The sequence below is a fragment of the Bemisia tabaci genome, chromosome 3 (assembly GCF_918797505.1).
Source record: "Bemisia tabaci chromosome 3, PGI_BMITA_v3".
In the NCBI taxonomy this organism is placed as follows: domain Eukaryota; kingdom Metazoa; phylum Arthropoda; class Insecta; order Hemiptera; family Aleyrodidae; genus Bemisia; species Bemisia tabaci.
The window spans coordinates 26,191,877-26,211,674 of record NC_092795.1 but is presented as its reverse complement, the minus strand read 5'-3'; the positions used below and the strand labels follow the sequence as shown (position 1 = coordinate 26,211,674).

Genomic DNA, 19,798 nt, shown 5'->3' with positions numbered 1-19,798 from the left:
TTGAAAACATTTACAAGAAAAAGGACTCTTGATTCAATCAGATGTAAGCTTAAATCAAAAGGAAATCCGCTCAAATTAAGAGGCTTGGTTCTTGATTTAAGCTTAAATCTGATTGAATCAAGAGTATTTTTTCTTGTTGATGTTTTTCAGAGTCTGGACTCTAGATCCAATGTGGTTTTTTTTCCAGTGCTGGATGAAAATAACTCGAATTTGCGAAATTTTAGCTGTTGAGGGATGATTGTTGACTTCCATATTCAGCTGCCAAATTCAGCGTGTGATTCCGGCACGACACAACACACAACCTAATGACACAACCTCTTTCACTGCTGCCAAGGGGTCAATATTTCTGGCTCATTGTAGAATTTGCACAAAAAAACTACGAAAAATGACGCGTGTTTTTTCTGCAATGGGCCGAGTGTAACAGGACATTAGCGTGGCGTGCTTTCCGATAAATCGATTGATCTGCCATTTAAACCTATGGAAAAGGATCGATAATCCGGATGTTTGCAACGAACACCTTCATAATCACTTCTTTTTCATAGCTTCAGACGGGGAAATATCGATATTTGATCATTCACGCCCCGCCACTGAACAGAGACGCACCAAGACGAATCAAGTTTGAATCGAGGAAAAAAGGTTTAAGTTTTACTCATGTTACTCATTGCCAAAGCTGAAAACGAAGTTTACGGCGGTTTTCGTGGTAGAACAATTTTGTTTTACTCTAGAATTTCTGACCGGAGAAACTGCGTGGGACGACTTGTATTCAAAACTACTAGCCTAACACAGCGCGAGGCGGGAGAGCTGCCAGCGCGAAACGCGCACTGGCGCCTATAAACCTAAACGGATACTTCACGCATTGCGCAATGCTTGAAGTATCCCTTTAGGTTTGTAGGCGCCAATGCGCGTTTGGCGCTGTAGTCTACTTCCTGCTCTTTTACGCATGCTTACTGGATTTACAGTCTAAATCTCTGTGCTTCATGATTATGTATATCTTTTAAATGACACCAAAAGTGTTATACTTCACGGTGTCTAGGTTTTTTTTTTTTTTTTTCATTTTGGGAAATCCTGCTGAAATCCTGAATTTTGACTGCTAAATCCTGATTTCAGAATTTTTCCGAATCCTGATTCAAATCCTGATTTTTTGCGGAGAAAAATTAACGGACAGATAACGGATAATTAACGGAAAATAAGCGGACGGCCGACTTTTCTCAAATCCTAATTTTACGACCGACTTTTCCTCAAATCCTGATGAAATCGGGATTAAATCCTGATTGACTTCAAATCCTGATAGAATCGGGAAAATCCTGATGCTGGACACCGTGTGTGACATGGAACGTAAAAGTAAATCGGAGAATTCCCGAGTGAAATTCGACAATCACGCCCCCCGACAACCCGGGAACAGAAGACAAGGATAATCGGGAATTTGCGGAAAAATTAAACGAGTTAATCAGTCACCCGCGGCACTAGTCCTGGACAAGCGCGACGCTCGCAGGTCGCGCGCGAAAAAGCGATTATCTCACGGTGGTCCCCGATCGGGAAAATCCGCAATTTTTTGCGATTCGCAACCCCGGGTCTGCGGTGGTTCACGGATTTCATCATCGCCAATTCGGATGCCTGTCACATCTAGCCACAATTTCACTCGGTGGAAGTTGCCAACACCCTACGTTTCCACTCAATCCGGTCTGCATAGGATACAAGGAGTCTCCACAAACAGGCAATGCTCTATTCATTGCTGCGAAATGTGCGTAACATTTTTTTAATTTTACAATGTTTTCCTCGTTATTTGTTTCGGCTGATCGCACGGCAGGGCAGCCGCGACCCCTCTGCTGCGCCTTAATCGTACCCTCCTGTCGGCAAAAATCCATCTGCCAACACGACGTTCCTGGAAAATTGCTTCTTCAGGGATGTTGTCAGAGTTACCGAAGTAGTTAATGGCTGTAGGCGAGCATGACGATGGAAATTTCAGGCGTCTGCTCACTTTGGCAGCACTGTATTCTACCCGATTGGTTAGCAACTAAGACCGTGATGACAGATGATTTTTCACGACTCTTAGTCGAAGGGTTTGTAATTTGCGTTGAACACCGAGAATTGGAAACATAAAAAAAAAAAACCTTTTTGTTCTTTTCTGCGCTGTATGTGTGGGAACTAGTGGTGCCACTTTGAAAGCGCTGGAAGGCAAACCTGTCCTACATTTCAAGTGTGACCCTTCTAGTCTATTTTGAGGCATTTTGTGAGTTTTTGTAAAGCCCCTCCCCCTATAAACGAGTTCGTCCTCCCTTTTCTTGGGATTTGGCTGGAAACAAGATAAATCCCCCAACCAAGGCTGCAGTATCTCTCAGACAAAGCGCCTAAAAACCATCTTTATGTTTAAAAACAAAAAAATTCCAATTTATACAGATCAGCCTCTGGGCATTTTGCACTTCGCCCGCCTTTAACTAGACCGCATCCAATATGACATAAAAGTGGTCTTTCTCATAAGAAATGCATCGTACTTCCTGTCGCCGATATGCTATAGGGTCTTATAGTGCTTCCATTCGTTTTCAGCTTGCAAAAGTATTTATGCAGGTACCCAATGCATAGAGAATTCGTGGTTCCTCTCACGAAAGAACGTAGCTACATTCCAATGTTGCAAAATTTCACGTCGCATATTGCAATTTTACGAGAAAAATATTGGATATTCTTTGTTGAAAATTTCGCTGAGTTTTCCTTTTATCTCGTGCAAAAATCACTCAGGCAGATTCTTGTATAAAAATCGAATTTTTAGTCAGTTTTGCAACCTTGGAATGTGGTTACGTTCCTTCGCACAGAAAACGACGAATTTTGGGCCTCTCCCGGTTTTAGGAACTTTTTTTTCGGACGATTCTCCCATGAAATCTTTCACGAACAAAGTCTATAGCTATACAGCACTCCGCGCTGTCATGTTGGACGGACTGCATTTTGCAATGAGGGAATATTATTTCTAGCTCATCCATAAAATTTGTATCTGCATAGGGTAACTTATGACTTTTATGTTGTTTCAAAAATGAGCCAGGAATAAAATTCTGTATCACAAAATGTAGTCCAGTCGTCGTTGCTTCTACGATCTTCGGAAATGTAGTCGCGAGAATGAATCCGTAAATGACACAGGATGTGCCAGTAATGGTTCCGCCTGTAAACGTCTGAACACCTTTTTCAAAGTAGCGCTCAAGTCACTGCGAGTTATAGTTTTATTGAGCTGCATAAACCCAATGAGGCAAATAAAATGAGATTCTGAATGCATCGAGGTAGTAAGTTGCCAAACTTATTTCTAATACCCTCATACCTCATGAGATTTACGGTAACGCTTAAACGTGACATAATACGGACGTAGACGGTTCAATTTCGAAAATTTTGTCAAATTTTAACCTAGACAAGTTTTCCGTTTAAACTGAAGATTCACCCCTTTTCTTAGTTAGCCTTATGGCCTGATTTCATTACAATTAAAATCGAGGGGAAAAAAGTATAAAGTCGTAGAAATCAGTCACGATCAGTTTTATTAATGGGACCAACTTTATTCATTAATTGAATAGGAGAATAATTACGATTTGACTCGCAACGAATTTCACATATTTTAAGTCGGTTTCCTGAAGTGTTCGATGAATTCGCCGCAGTTCGGAAACTGCGATAATTTCCGCAGAAATCCACGAGTCTTTGGGTAATACATTTCCACTCAGCCCGTTTTTGGGCTTTGCCCGTCAAGGTTAATGGGCACTAACATTGGCAACTTGGAGCGATAAATTTGAAGACGCTGAATGAGCCATAAAATCTGAGCGGCAATAAATCGAAAACCGCTAAAATAAGTGCGACTTGATGAAGCGTTCGCCGTCGAAAAAACGGAGAAAGTGTCCATAAAAATTTAGGTGCCTAAGCTCACACGGAAAATAAACTTCGCCTCAAAAAAGCGAAGAGATAAACCAACTTCCTCTGTGCGTTGCCGATTCGATTGTAGCCGCAGAAACTTCAGCGAGTCGGGGCGATCATCCGTCCAAGGCTTAATAATGTGCCATTTTTGGCGAATATTATGATTTTTAATGATATTTTGGAGTTTTGCCCATCCTCCTACAATATTTTCTTGCGCAGCTCCCCTCCGGATTAAAATATTTTGATCGTAATTCTGACAGAACGCATAACCGATTTGGACTGAGTTAAGCAGAAAGGAACCAACCCACATTTTGGAAAAAATTGAGTTATGAGTGGTTTTGAACTCAACCACTGCTCTACTATCTATCGCCAAAAATTCAAAGTTTTTGTTGGAGCAAATTTTGCAGAAATTGAACTTGAAGTTTATCTTTTACATTGAGTCTTTTGCAGGAGCTAAACTTTAAACCTCTTTTTCTCGGTTCGATCCCGATGTGGCTTGGTTCCTTTCTGTTTAACTCCGTCCATTTATCATACTTGGATGTATACTTGCCAAAAAGATCGATGTAGCACGCAAACCTTATGCACACAGTTTCTGTTGATGTAATTAACTGTCACATAATTTCATTTCGTATACATTAATACGTCCGTTTAAAATATATTTAGCTTCTATTTTTCTACGCATGGAAATCTGATTTTATGCTCTTAAAACTTCTCGAAATGTCAATGATTCTTAGAGCGACCCTAACAAAAGCTCAAAATCATGATTTGTTCGCAACCGCGAGAAACTGCCACATCGACATTAAACACAGTTCACGGATCCCCCCCCCCCCCCCCCATAACATTCTATAATTATTCACTGATTGCTATTTGCATTTGATCTTTTATTATTTTTATTTTTTGCAGAAAAGAAACTTTCGGAGCTTTGCTCCCTTCCTCCTCATCTTCTTTCTTTCTTATTCCTCCTCTTCCTCCTCTCCTTATTTTTTCTCTGACCATAGGGCATAAGCCCTATATGTCTAGCTGTTACCGTATCAGGCACGTATAAATGGAATGAAATTGATAAACATTGATAAAATTGTGTGTCGATCCTAACAAACAGCGGTCAAATATTAAGACATAAAACTTACTCATTCATCCTTTGAGAATGAGATGACAAGTTCTAAGTTTTAAGCTGCACGCTGAGTTTTCAAGGGCAGCTTTAGACTTTGTTGTTCAGTAATTTTCAAACTAATTTTTCAAAGAGGTAGATTTAACATCAGAATCCGTCGCAGTCTCATTCTTATCCAAAAAAAAATTCAGTCACATTTCATTTCAATTTTAGTATAATTATTTTCCTTTGAGTCCAACTTAAGATGTCTCAACTTTTCCTTTCACAAGGCTGCATTAAAACATTTCATAACATAATATGAATTATTGTTCTTTACCTGGAAAAGACACGATATGAACGGAGAAAGTTTTTTAGCTATCGTCAGTTTTATCGCTTCTTGGTATAAATAAGAGCAAAACGATATTTCCGGAGAAACTTTGCAAACACTAATATAGAGACTAAAAATGTGGTCCCACGCAACAATAAAATTTTACAGATTAAGATCGTCCATAAATGTGACGATTGTAATATTGTTTTTATAGGACAAGAAACTGTTTGGAGTCCGTCGTAAATACCGTTGTAATTGTTATGCTATTACGTCCTACTGTTATGTCACTCGTTGCCCGGAGATAGTCATTTTAATTCCGTTAATTTTCCAAAACATTGCTTTTGTCGCGAATGGATTTCTTGACGCCACTGTTAAGATGAGTGTAACACTCCGTCGAATGGAATTATACTGAAACCTTGAAGTATACGGATTCATTTGAACGTTCCAGTTCGTAAGAACCTCAGTGATGTTATATTGAAAACTGTTTTAAAATAATATAATCTTTTCACTCTAACATTTTCATTGGTTGAAAAATTTTCACGCCAATTTGAAATGAATGTAGAGGTGTACTCACAAGCATTCGAATACCCATTTGCATTTAGTCAATATTACAAATTAATTTATCAATACAAATTCAACATTTATATGAGGAGAGAGAAACATTTACTTACTGAATAAAATGTCACAAAAACTTGGGCGAGGGTATGTCAGAGATTCCGCCCATGGGCCGCCTGTAATTTGCCGCCCTCTTCTCATTCGTTTTAAAACATCAATAAAAACCAGCAAGTGAACGTACCGAAGGGGAAGGAGTGCATAAGATGCGTTTGCTCGTATAGGACACATTTTTTGCGAAAACCCTGTCAACACCACTAGCAAAAGTTCACGGAACTTTGTGTGAAAGTTGAGTTCCGTAAACCTATCTCTGTGTGGACAAGGCGTTTCATTTATAAGAAATGAACGAACAAATTATGAAAGAACAAACCTAAATGTGGTTTAATCTTAACCTCCGCCGCCGCCGTGCAGCGCTGACCGCACTGTGGCGCAAGCGTGAGTTCATGCGTCTGTAGGCATGCATTTACGCTGACGTGCTGAACGCCGTGTTGACGCAATGCTGAGTATTCATGGAGTCTTGTAGGCGTTAATATGTGTTACATGCCCACCGCCGCGCCGAGGGCTTTTCCTTTTCATCCCAAGTCCTCGTCATCATTGCTCTCTGCGCCGCGCCACTCCAGGTCAAATTGCGTGTTTGGTTTATCTCTTAACTCGACTTACAAAAGGTGCTGTCTAGTGTATCACCGGACGACAAAATTAGAAATTACTACACTCCAAGGAAATGAGAGATTTTGTTCCCTATTGTCGTTTGCAATTTTTTTCTGAATCAGAGGTTTTTTTTATACCTACATTTAAAAAAATTCCAAAGTTTTACCGCCATGGGCCGCGGCCCATGTGGCCTCCCCCTACAGACCGGCCCTGAGGCCAAGATTAATTCTGACAATCCTGCCTAATTTTGAATCGAACTGTGAGCAAGAATAGTCCTAGACTTGCAAGGTTTTTGCATGGAATGGCCGAAAAAGATTAATTTGAAATGGTCGTCAATGGTTTAATGAGTGTGAAGTGATTCGTGACTTTAATAATCTTGCATTGAATTCGGAAGCAAAAATGATTTTGGACCTATCAGGTGTTTGAATAGAATGACGTGGATGCTGTTTCTGAAAAATAATTCCGATTTACTGAATTTAAATCTATTTCGTAAAATACACATTTTTAGATTTTCTGGCATGCTTAATTTGAATGACGACCGACTGCTTTGCAAAAGACATGAAGTGAACAGGGAACGAACGCTGTAAGAGGTGGAATTTTAATGTCATCGCTCTGTATTTCCCTAAGGCAAATTTGATATAGCTTTGAATATGATTCGTACTTTTGTTAAGTTGGAGCGTTTATTTTACAACGGCTTGAAAGGAAGTTAACGAGTTCTTTAAATCCACTTTAATGGTCATACTTTCCAGTGAGAGTGGGGATCCCCGATAGTTTTCGTCTCACTCCCCGTGCTCATCACGTCAAATTAGTAGAAAGTAATAAAAAAGTAAACTCGAGCTTTTTTCCTCTGAAATAAAATCGCTCTGGTCTGTTCATTAGGTGGCTTTAATTTTTCTTCGCTTTGCCCTCTCCAAACAGACTTTTCCGAAACCACTTTCCGATTCTCTTGAAATAGTCATTAGGGAAATAAACTTGTCACTGATTTTAGCCGCGCTCTCTCAGAGAACTTTTTTCCGGAGAGTAAATTATTCAGCTGGAGAGGTTTTTCAAGCGTTGCCTCGTCTATTCGAAACTACTACTTTCAAGTTCTGGCTCATCTTTAAAGTCTGAAGATACGTGAACTTGAGGAAAGAACCCTTATCGGGAGAGTTTGGATGCATCTTTCGATGGAGGTATCTGACACCATAAAGGTCGCTATTTTCCCCTAAATCATGAAAAACCTGGAAAACTAACGCGAATAACAAGTTCAAACTCGGTTATCATATATTTTGTTCTAGGTTCGGATGAAGGAATCTTGACTCTAATAGAAACGAAAAAAACTTCTCGGTAAGAATATGTCGTTTGATATCACCACTGATTGGATGCCCTTTTAAGCTCTAACTTACGATCCAATTCATCGCTTAGGTTGATGAATTTTCCGTCTTTGGAGTCCTCATTATTTTTAAACTAATTTTTTCGGTGGCGAGGCAGTTCAATGACATGTTGAACCTATCCATTGATTCACAAACAAGACACAGTTTGCGGCATTTCTGATACGACTGCCGCTGATAATAGGAAAATGCTGAATCCTCCAAAGTGAAAGTCCAATAAAGCAGGGTGGCTACTAAGTTCGAAGAATTAGGAAAAAATACCATTTTTTACAGTGAATTTCTGAAGTGCGGATAAAGAACGATAATTCCGCAAGGTGACGGTCCAAAAATGTTTGCTTTATGTAACGTGTGCTTTTAAAACTAGCCCGGGAAGTATGCAATCCCTCACGCATTGATTCTTATAAGTGAAAGTATTTACCTACTAATTCGCGATTGTGCAGCCAATTAATCTTTCTGACCAACAGGAGCTGTGACCAACAGGAGCTTCTGAGCTTTGCCTTTCGTGCCTACGTAATCTTCGTCTCGGTTCGCGCATGGATTTTGTACTTTTTCGTTCTCTAAGCTTTTTGATATTGGTATTTCAACTTTAAGTTTTGTTGGTTTAGTTGGTCTTTTCCTATTGTAAGTCTTATTTTTTTGTTTCCTGTACTTGATAACTCTATTGAAACTCGTAAAGTCAGATTTCACCCTGAAGAAGTATACCTGCTATTTTCTGTGAGGAAATTGAAGATCCCATTTTAATTTCCACGTCAAACTGGCTCAGTGATAACCTTCCGAGGGCTATTTAATGGTCAGTTACTTTTATTACAAAGATGAGGAAAGACCAGCGCAGCGAAAGTTTGTATGACTGGACAACCCCACGGGAGATGACGCCGCCCAATAGATACAAAGGAAGTTAACTTTCATATCCGCTGAAGATAATTGATTGTTCCCAGCTATAACGTGCAAATATATTTGATAATTTTATTTCCTCACCATGGACCGTCAGTAAAAGTTGTTGCCTTAGCCCACGCATCAGGCAAAATTTTTAGTAGGGTTATTTTTGTCAAGTCGGCTCGCAAATCCGATTTTGAGATCTCGACGGAAAATTCTCTAGAAAGCCCACAGACTACGTTTAAAATTGCCCCTAATACATTTTTGTGTCAAGAGCAGGCGCAAAGATGCATTACAATCAAGAAATGTTCTGCCCTGCACATAGCAGATTAGAAACGTAAATGTTTTTTTCTTCATCCTAGCGGAATATGCTTTCTCAGTTTGCTATTGCATTTTCAGACATTTTTTTGTGCCTACATATTCATAGAGCACCTCTTAAAGCTTTCTGATGTAGGTATTTTACCGTAAAGTTCTGTTACACTGAGCTACCTTTTACCTGTTTTACTTATGCGTCCCCTGTACTTAAAAGCTTGACAAGAAGAAAATTTCCCTACATGCATTGAAAAAAAATTGCGGTCATATATAGCTTAGTACGGCGTTTCATGTTGACCGTACTATTCGATTCATGCAATCGCGCATTCAACGCTCAAGTAATCGTACTCTTGGTGCATGCAATCGAACTATCTCTACAGTTCGGTTGTTGTCACCAAACTTTTTTATATAATCCAATTTCGTATAAATGTTCAAGTTTATGAATTGAGGCCCTAGATACGTGAATCTATAGAACTTGTACGAGCCGAATCGTATGGCCGATTTGAAACACCCCACGGTTCATACGACCGATTTTTTCCAGTTTAGTTGTTTGTAGATGATGATGATGGTAACTTAAACAACATCTCAATAAATGTATGTGTTATGTTTTTTTACCATCCGACGCTGGGAAAAAAAGCTCGACCACATGAACTGTGAGTATCTTGTTGCCTACTTGCCGTACTATTAGGTTCACGCAGCCGTGTTATTGGTGCCGTTCCAATGCAGAACCGAATAGTACGGCCGATATGTAACACTTTTCTCATAACTCATACGACCGAATTTATTTCCTCAGTACTTAGACTATGGACTACTCTAGAGGCATTTGAAATACAAGGAAAAGTAAGAGCAGTACTTTGGCAACTGTTACGTTCAACTCGAATTAAATAACACCGCGGACCGCATGAGGACATACGGTTCTTTTGTGCTCAAAACAACTGGAAATGAAAAATTGACCCGGTCGCGCCGGCGATGTCTTTAGAAAAAATCAAAAAGGGTTCAAATGGATGTTGCGGTCCGGACGCCATTGTGTTCTGCCGAGCGGCTTTTCAACAACGAACGGTTGTATGCAATGAGGATTGACATACAAAGGAACTAAATTCTGATAGCATGTGAAAAATTGCCGCGGTCGTTCGGCCTAAATAAACCGTTCATTATTCTCGACGTTTGCTTTGCACCGGAAGGGAATTTTATTGGAAAGCTCTGAAACAAAAACGGAAGTCCATGAACATGAAGACTTTGACATCCTACATGCAAAAAATATAATTACGAAATTTTAAACGAGAGCTCAGTAATGCCAAATACTGCGAAAAATGTCGATTTGACTAAAAAGGAGTCTGCACACAATATTTGCCATTTTTTCAAAAGAGAATTGAAGATGAAGTCTGGCTGTTTTAAAACGGATTATTCTTTAAAACAATTGAAATTCGTTTGAAATAGGCAGACATTTTTAACAGAAGTCCTTCTTGAAGGAAGTAAAAATGTCTCTGAAGTAACCTTCATAGGTTTGAAGAGGACGGGGTTTCACGTATGATTCGAGTACCCTCGATGAAAACTTCGAATACCTTCAATGAAATCAGCAAAACTAAGTGCCAACTGCCCTGCAAACTAATTTGTTTTTTGCCATGTCCTGTGCGCGTAGTGTCAATCTTAATAGGTCTAAAGAGGTCTCCAGAATATTCTCAGAATAGCAGAAATTCTGATCCAAATTCAACTTCAACACGTAAATTCATTCCATCCTTTTAAAAGAGCCCAAAAAACACTTTTTGGAAATTCAAAAATTGTCTTTAGCAAGGAAATATTCTTAAACAAAAAATAATATATTTAAAAGCATACTTTTTCTATTTCTTTTTTATGTGACTTTTCCTGGTTCCTGGTGGATGGGCCCAATATTTTTAAATGAGGGGCTTGAAAGACAATGCAAATTCGTGCATTTTTTGCTATCTTAAGAAATAAGTGTTTGAAGTTTGCAAAATACATGCATCCTTAAGGCGATAAGAAAGTCCAAACTGACTTTTTGATTATTTAAAATTGGAATTTGGGAGCGAATTTTTCACAGAATATTCAATAAGACTTTAATTCCTCACTTTTTTCAAAACTGCACTTACGCGCCTTGTCCTCAAGCCTATTAAATAAGAGAAACGGAACCAACACAACATGAAAATAGAGCGAAGGAAAGGACGTGCGTCGACGACGGCGCCGGGATACAACTATTCGTGCTTGATGGATGTCCGTGTTGCGTCTGCAAAATTGAAGGCGCTATGGCGCGGAGCGTGAACTCTCAATGCTTCGCTTCATGCTGCCAATGAGGTGTTGCTAAAATTCGAAAGAAAATGTTTTTGAAAAACGAGGCCCGAATACGTCCTCTCGGTGTTTGGCTGTGTTGATGCTCGATTTACTTCTTTTTCCCCTTTTGACTTCTGCTTTTATTACAGAATATGCACTAAAACTAATTTTACTGGAAATCATTTTTTTATCTTTTTTTTTTGGTAACATGTATTTTATAGTTTCTTACAAGGTGGAATGGAGCCGGCCAGCTGCCCCACCCTAAATTGGAAGAAGTGCATTTGGTGCAATGATACAGCTAAAGCTAGTGTCTAATGGATCTTAAATTTATAACTCCTATTCTAATTTGGTTGAAAAATCGGTCTTTATACAGTTCTTTGTTACAAAATTTTGATCAATTGATGTATTTATCAATTTCTGGTGTGCGGCTCTTACCCCGGCACCATCCTCTCGGATATTACATCGGTAGGTACATGAAATCATAAATATCTCAATTTTTTCAAAAGCTGCACTTATGCGCTTTCCCCCTGAAATGACTCAGTGAGAACGAAAACACACCAACTCGGTAACTCAAAAATGCTCAATTTTCATGAAAGAGAGTCAGTTTTCAAGAATGTGATCGAAGTTAACGCATCCGTTCCAACTTCGATCCTCAAAACTTGTCTATCGGCACCAAAGATCTTTTTCTTGTGCTAACTTTTTCAACTACTGTGTATAGTTTAGTGTGTGTCTTGATTAATTTCATTTTTTCGAGTTTGTGTGTTTTCGTTCTCACTGATTCAAATGTAGTCGTTTCTCGTAGTTTATCATCTAAAGTAACGTATTTGTTGTTGTGTTTGATTGCAGGCTGTTCGAGGAGCACAAGGAGCTGTTGGAGCTGTTTACGCGGTTCAAGGAGCTGCGAACGCGGGAGGCACAACAGAACAGCATGGAGCTGGCTGAGCACGCTACCAAAGTCATGACCACCCTCGACGAGGGCATCAAGGAGCTAGACAACCTTGACAGTTTCTTCCAGTACCTGACACAAGTTGGTGCCTCCCACAAAAAGATCCCCGGCTTCAAGCCAGAGTATTTTTGGGTAAGTCCATTCTCAATCATTTTCAAGAAAAACTCATTTTTCACTGAGAAAAAGCTATGGCTTATAAACCAATTAGTGATTCACGTTGAGCACCTTTATTATTAGTAAAGACAACATATAATAATAATAGCACTTTACCTTAGCGATGGTATATATATATAAGGTATTAGCGAGGTAACCTTGCTATGTCTCACAGCAGCTTGATCGTTGAAATTTAGTGTTTGCCGGGTAGGCATAGATTACATAGGTTAAAAGGCGGAGCGTGATTGGTCGACTGTCTTAAATGAATCAGTGAGAACGAAAACAAACCTTCACCAACTCGAAAAAATGAAAATAATTAAGACACACACAAAACTGCACAGTAAGAGAAGAAGTTAGTCTAAGAAAAACATGTTTATTGCCAAAAGACAAGTAATTAAGGACACGTAAAGGTCCAAGTTAGAACAGATGCGTTAACTTCAATGACCTTTATGAAAATTAACTTTCTCAAATGAAAATTAGGCATTTTCAAGTTACCAAGTTGGTGTGTTTTCGTTCTCACTGATTCAAATTAGTTTTACCTTTCCTGCATTCGAGGCCCGGAAGGTTTACTTAAATTATTTTCAACTGAAATCCTCCATTCCATACCTAAAAGGCTCAGTTGAATCGGTTCCACCTAAAACTTTTTTGTCTCGGGCTTTAATTCGTTTTTAAAGTATAGCGCAACCAACCAATTCCTCCAAACTCTCTTTTTAACACGATGTTCATTGTAGATGCCGGTCATTTTTCTCCGTCTTCCCCCGCGGAACCGCAGAACCACACACCGACGTCTAGACGGGGATGCAAATCGTCGAACCGACAGGAATAAATCCTCGACGGAAAATTACCCCGCCCGCCCCCCGCCCCGCACCCTCCCTCCATCCCCCATCCCTCGCGAGTCTTTAAGTTGCCGGACAAACATTTGGAAGTTGCCGGACAAACATTTGGAAGTTGCGGGATATTTATTCACCGAGCGTTATTCAAATACGCGCCCGCCGGGCCCGCGTTGCCACATTTCACCAATCACCCGCATTTTTATGCGAGGAATTCGCACTTCCCCGTTCAATCCGGCAAAGAGGGTAAACAACGGCGCCTTTCGGCCGAGTCCAATTCCGGTCTGTTGACAAACACCCTCCCCGTGCGCGAGGAATCGAAGCTCCCCGCGAAATAGTTCGTTATAAATCGAAATCGAGCCTGGATTTCGATTTTTTTTCTAGGCCGTAAGAGATCTTTAAAGAGGTCGATTTGGTTTCGATTTTAGTACGTGCCGGAAGAGATCGTTAAAAAGGTCGATCTGATAATTTTCGGTGACTTTGCAAGGCGTCGCGAGGCTGTGAAAAGCGGTTAAACAGCACAGAAAACGGAAATAAGCGAATATTGTCCTCGTTACCGACTTACGGGTTAAACACGGCGTGTTTTTTTTAGGATGTATTTTTGACTCTTACTCTATTATATAAAATCACATAAGTGACGCGTGACGCATAACACCCGAGGCACAAAGCACTTTGAGGGGCTGGGCCGCGAAGTGACCAGGGGGAGCGTAGGTCAGGTACCCACCCAGTGTTTTATGGAGGCAACGATGTTTTGTGCTGCAATCAATTTATGCCTGAATTCTATCGATTATCCCTTATGCCTGGATCCTTATGAATTTCCAGCTTCGCTATTTCGTCCAGTTTTGAAGGAGAAAAACTCATGAAGGGTCCAGCAGTTGTCCACCCGACCCGGATGACAATTCGCCGGGGTTCGCATCCATATGAAAATCTGCTTAATCTTGATAGAAGTTGGAAATTCTCCCTAGAACTTACAGCGTTTTCCATAAATATACTTCTAGAAAAAAGGTACTTTGAGAAGGATCGGAATGTTTGGCAAACTAACTGACAAAGCAAACCGAAACGCATTCATTGGTTGTGACTGAAAGTTTCAATCGACTTTGGTGATCGCTCGGTGGTTTGAGTGAATGTTGCCTCTGATTTTCCGCCGCTTGCATATTCCTTTTCTGTTTTTCCTTTTTCTTCTCTTTTTCATTCCTCTTTTCCTCTTTTTCTTTCTCTTCTTCTTCCTCCTCTTCTGCCTCTCATTATTATTTTTTCTCTTTTTCATCCTCTTGCTGTCCGTCTTATTTTCTTCTCTTCTCTTCTCTCTTCTTCTTCCTTTTCTGCCTCTCATTATTATTTATTCTCATTCTCATTCTCATGCTCTCCCTCTTATTATCTTTTCCTTCCCCATTTATTCCTCTTCTTCTCCCTCTCCCTCCCTCCTTCCCCTCCTCCTCTCCCACTCCTTCTTTTTCTCCTTCCTCTCCTTCTCCTCCTCCTTCTTTTTCCCTTCTTATTCTCCTCCTTTTTCTCTTTCTTTGTCCCCCCTCCTTCATGTTCTCTTCCTTCTGCTTCTCTTTCTTCCAATCTCCAGCGTAGGTAACTGACGTTTAGCTGACCTAAGTCAAGATTTCAACAATGCGCAGTGAGTCTATCAGACCAGGATTAAATCCATTCGTCGGGAAATGGGTCATAACCTGTCGATTCCCGCCTTCAACCGGAGCGAGGGCCAATAATTGCACGGGACGCTGCAACCAATTGTTGCATACCCAACCGAGGCACGAAGGGACCCGAGACCCGCGCCCAACATGGCGGTCCGCCGCGGTCGCGCCGTTGTTCGCGGGAACCCCGGATGCCTCCCCGGAACCCTGATTACGCGGGAAGTGAGGTTAGGTTAAAAGCTTCGGCGAACAATGCGCGGCTATAGGTTCAGCGATAAACGTTCGATGTCGCGTAATGCACGGGATTTCCCGGGAAAACTGCCGTGCTAAGGAAGAACGCCGTATGAGCCTTCATGCGTTGCCAAGTTTCATTCGATAAAAACCGAATTTACTGGGAAAATTTTGAATATTTTTTTTCCAACATTTTCAGACAATTTTGTACGCAATTTACTCTAAAATATCTGAAAATTTCAAATAAAAATGTGCATAAATTCCGTCAAAAATACGTGTTTTATCGAAGGAAATTTGGCAACTCTCGAATGTTCATACGGCGTTCTTCCTTAGCACGGCAGAAAATTACACAGAGCGGGGATTTATCAACTTAAACGCGCTCACCTTTCACTTTTGTTGCTGCTGTTTCATTTTCACGAACCAATCTCGGAACAAAGACGGACTCGTCTGGTCCCCCCCCCCCCCCCCGCGGCCCGCCAGCGCCCGCACGGCCGCTTTTGCTTAATTTATTAGTCAGACCATTAGCCTGACCCATTTTCGCTTTAAGGGTGCGATAACGCCGTCATTGCCGCATCTCCTGGTTCGCATCGTTCTTTCCCCGTGTTTCGAGGCGTGTCCCTGAAGGAGCCGGCTACTCCAAGCCCGTCATAAGGTATTTTTCTCTCAAGAATGAAACGAGATATCTTCGATTTTCTCCTTACGATGAAATGTATTTTACACCACGTAGCGGAAAAAAACCCTCCCCAGTCGTCATATTTTGTTGCTCCGCCGCACAATGGAACGAGCTATTCTGCCGAGCAAATGAAAAACGCCGTAGAACCTTTAGGCGTTGCCAAATTTCCTTCGATATAATGCGAATTTCCTGGTACACTTATGCATATTTTCCCTCCGATTTTTCAAATAATTTTGTTCGCCATTTCACCTGAAGTTCCTGAAAATTTCGAGAAAAAATATTCATAACTGTCCTCAAAAGTAAACATTTTATCAAGGGAAATTTGGCAACTCTTGAATGTTCATACGGCGCTCTTCCTTAGCACGGCAGTATTGGGAGAGGTTAGGCAATAATTGTTCACTAAAATTGAAAATGTTGATTTTTATTTCGTCACACCAGAAATTTCAAGGGGTGTTTTTTTTTTTTTAATTTATACGAGTAAATCAATGAAACCGTTTTTCGCTTCATATCGAGCATGTGAACTTTCCAAACTTTCCAAACTTCTTCATCTTTCCTGACCCTCCAATTTATTCTCTCCATTGTGCAACGGCCGCCGCAGTTATGAAGACTGGTTTGAATTTGGAAAGTGACGCTGGCTGATCACCCGTGCTGAAGAAAAATACCGCACTAACATTCGAACAATATCAAATTTCTTTTGATTAAACGTAAATTATCTGGAAAACTTGTAGACTTATATTTTTCCATTTTTAGAGAATTTTCTGCATAATTTAATTTACCAACCCGAAAAACGTCGAGGTAATACCTCTATACCTTTTCACCTTTGCGGCAATTTTATGGGCTGTACTAGGAATGACGTTCACTTTCATAATTCACAAATGATTTTTTAGACGTCATTTCGTATGATGTTTTAAAGCCGTAAATTTTCCTTAATTTACTGGGAAGTAATTAAAAGGGCTTTTCGTTCTCGGCCCGGGAAGACTCTTCAAAATATTAAAACTTTACAAAAAATTACATTTATACCATATTGAAATAAGAAAATATTCCGAAGATAAGGACCACATTACGTAATTAATAGTTTCAAGTTTGCAAATGTGTGAATTATTTTAACTAAATGTCAAAATAAGCCAATTACCATCGATATCTTATGTTGGCAGATAGATCACCAACATGAATCAGATAGAGCATCTCACATTAACATATCAGTCTATTTTGAAATTTGGACGTATTTCTGTCGAACAGAACTATGTGCAGGCGGGAAAGATGGGTGTGCTCGTTAGTGCTCGGGCCTTAAGAATAAATGGGAATTATTGGCACGCCAGGGACGAAGCCGCCGTCGTTGAGCATTAAATAGTCATGAGCCCTGTCCACAAAGCTCTAGATACATGTCCATGGGTCTTACAGTTTGTACATAGTTCCGTTTGATGAAAAATATTCCTTCGATTTTCCTCTCATATAAAAAGAAAGTCATTTACATCAAGTAGACACCCATTTTCGTTCAGCGATATTATTCTCGATTCAAAATGAAATATTCTTGACGGCATAATAAAAAATTTTCTGCCTAAATCGAGTCACTTTTTTCTCTAATGAAAGAAAGCTATGCTAAACTTATTAAATACGGATGCTAGGACTTGGTGAGTTTTAGGACTACCGCTCTTTTTTTGTGTCGTAGCATCTTGGTTTTTTTTTTTTTTTTTTGCAAAGAAAGCTCCGTTTCCTTAAAGGATGCCCGTCACTCTTAATGTGTTGGGACGCCTTCAATATCGAATTATACTGTGCAATACCTCTGTTGTGAAATAGTTGCTTCAGGTACCGCGCCGCGGCACGGCGAGCGGGCGGTCAGCGCAAAACGCACATTGGCGCCTACAAACCTAAGTGGATACTTCAAACATTGCGCAATGCGTGAAGTATCCACTTAGGTTTGTAGGCGCCAGTGCGCCTCTCGCGCTGGCAGCACGCCGCTCCACTCTGTTTGGCTCTAATATTTAAACTCGCAGTCAGCGTTTTTCAACTCATGATTTTTAAATGCTTGCACTATCTGCAAACGGAACTGTGTGACAACTGTATGCGGCACTTATGAGCCATGGTCATGTATCTAGAGCCTTGTTGACAGGGCCCATGAGTTAATGTTCGGCAACGACGGCTTCTTCTTTGGCTCGCCAATAATAGATCGTATTCGATACATCAAACAGGTGAGATTGTATCGATATCGATTGGTTCAAAACATAAACATAGCCTCAAAAGTCAATTTAGAAATCGGAGGGAAGGGGTATTTTGTAACAGATGTTTTATTCTTTTGAGTACCAAATGCCAATGCAAATTGAAATTGTCAGGAAATTTCTCATTTTCAGCTTTTCCAACTTAAATCCTCACAGTTTGGTTCGAGGTTATGTTCTATTGTTTTGAACTAAACGATACATCGAACCGTTGTCGAATACGGTCTATTCCCATCCATTCTTATGGTCCGAGCACTAACGAGCACAACCCATATTTCCCACCTGCACACAGTTCTGTTTGATAGAAATACGTCTACTTCTACATTACAGATATCACTAAATTACTTCCATTATATTCCATGCGTCGGAAGAAAACAAATAATGTACGCTGTAAACTCGGTCCTTCATCGATTCATTTATTCCAAATACGTTAAAATATTCATTTCGTAGGAAATGTGAATCAATTTGACATCGGATTGATCGAGTCGATAGTTTTATCGAGTAGTCCGATTCCAGAATGCCTCGCTTTGATACGTGAGAGACATCTTCGAGCAAAGTTCAAGGTATTTAGGAGCTGGAAAAAAAAAAGTTAAAAAGAAACGTGCATCTCACTCAGGTACTTTTCATTCATTAAAGCTGTGAATACGAAAGGATGCTTTCAACAGAGAAAAACCAAGGCGCAAACAAGTCCCATCTCTGGGATTAAAAATCTCCGCGCCACGAAGCCGTCCTCTAATGCGAAGTGAAATCACTGCGTCTCCGAGGTTTAGAACTCGAAAAGTCTTAATTAGATGACATAAAAAACGCTACGGCATGGCACTTGGAGGATTGGTGCTTTCATGGCAAAGTTTTGATACGTTTCACGAGCGGAAAAATCCAAGTGCCGCACAGCCGGCTATGGGTATGGTTCTGAGGATAATATTCATTCATTTTTCCCAAGAGATATACAATTTTGTCAAAATTTTAATGAAGGAACTGTTGGTTGGAAAATCATTATTGCACAGTGAGAGTGAAACATGTTCCTTCATCATAACTTCAAGTAGAGCAGGGATTGGAGATTTATCGGATCCATGTTTTAAAGAATGATCATATATGAATCAGTGAGAACGAAAACACACCAACTCGGTAACTCCAAAATACTCGATTTCCATGAAAAACAGTTAATTTACATAAAGGTCATTGAAGTTAGCATGTCTGCTCCAACTTGGATCTTTAAAGTGGCCATATGAGTACTTGTCTTTCGGCAGCAAAAATCTTTTTCTTAAACTAACTTCTTCACCTGCTGTGCAGTTTTGTGTGTGTCTTAATTATTTTTATTTTTCCGAGTTGGTGTTGTTTTCGTTCTCACTGATTCATATATGACATTGAGACTTCTGAGAGAATAATCAGTGTTGTCGAGAGAGTAATGTACCGGGAGAGACGCCTTCTCTTCTCTGCATAAAGAAAAAGAATAGGTTGGTCGGTTAGTTAAATTACGACGATCAGCAACCAGGCTATTTACGTCATACTCAACTAATCATCGTGTCTAAGACATATATACGTACATAAAAATCCCAAAATAAGAACTGATGATAAACACCATAATAAAGAGGGGGGAAGGTGTAATTAAAATTATATTCTTTTTAACAAAAGATATCGATGGCATGGGTCGATATATCCACGGTGTAAGTCCGCAACCATCTATCTCGGTTTGCGACGTCGCAGACTTCCCGTCATA

General features: G+C 40.1%; 1 protein-coding gene across 1 annotated transcript in view; it reads left to right on the top strand.

Annotated features, from left to right (window-relative positions):
- LOC109031160 (neuroglobin) overlaps positions 1 to 19,798 on the top strand; it is a 175,394-nt gene that overhangs the window by 88,262 nt on the left and 67,334 nt on the right. Inside the window, exon 2 of the mRNA XM_019042516.2 lies at positions 12,239 to 12,470. Within this exon, the coding sequence (XP_018898061.1) occupies positions 12,239 to 12,470 (232 nt within the window). The remainder of the gene's footprint in view (positions 1 to 12,238; positions 12,471 to 19,798) is intronic.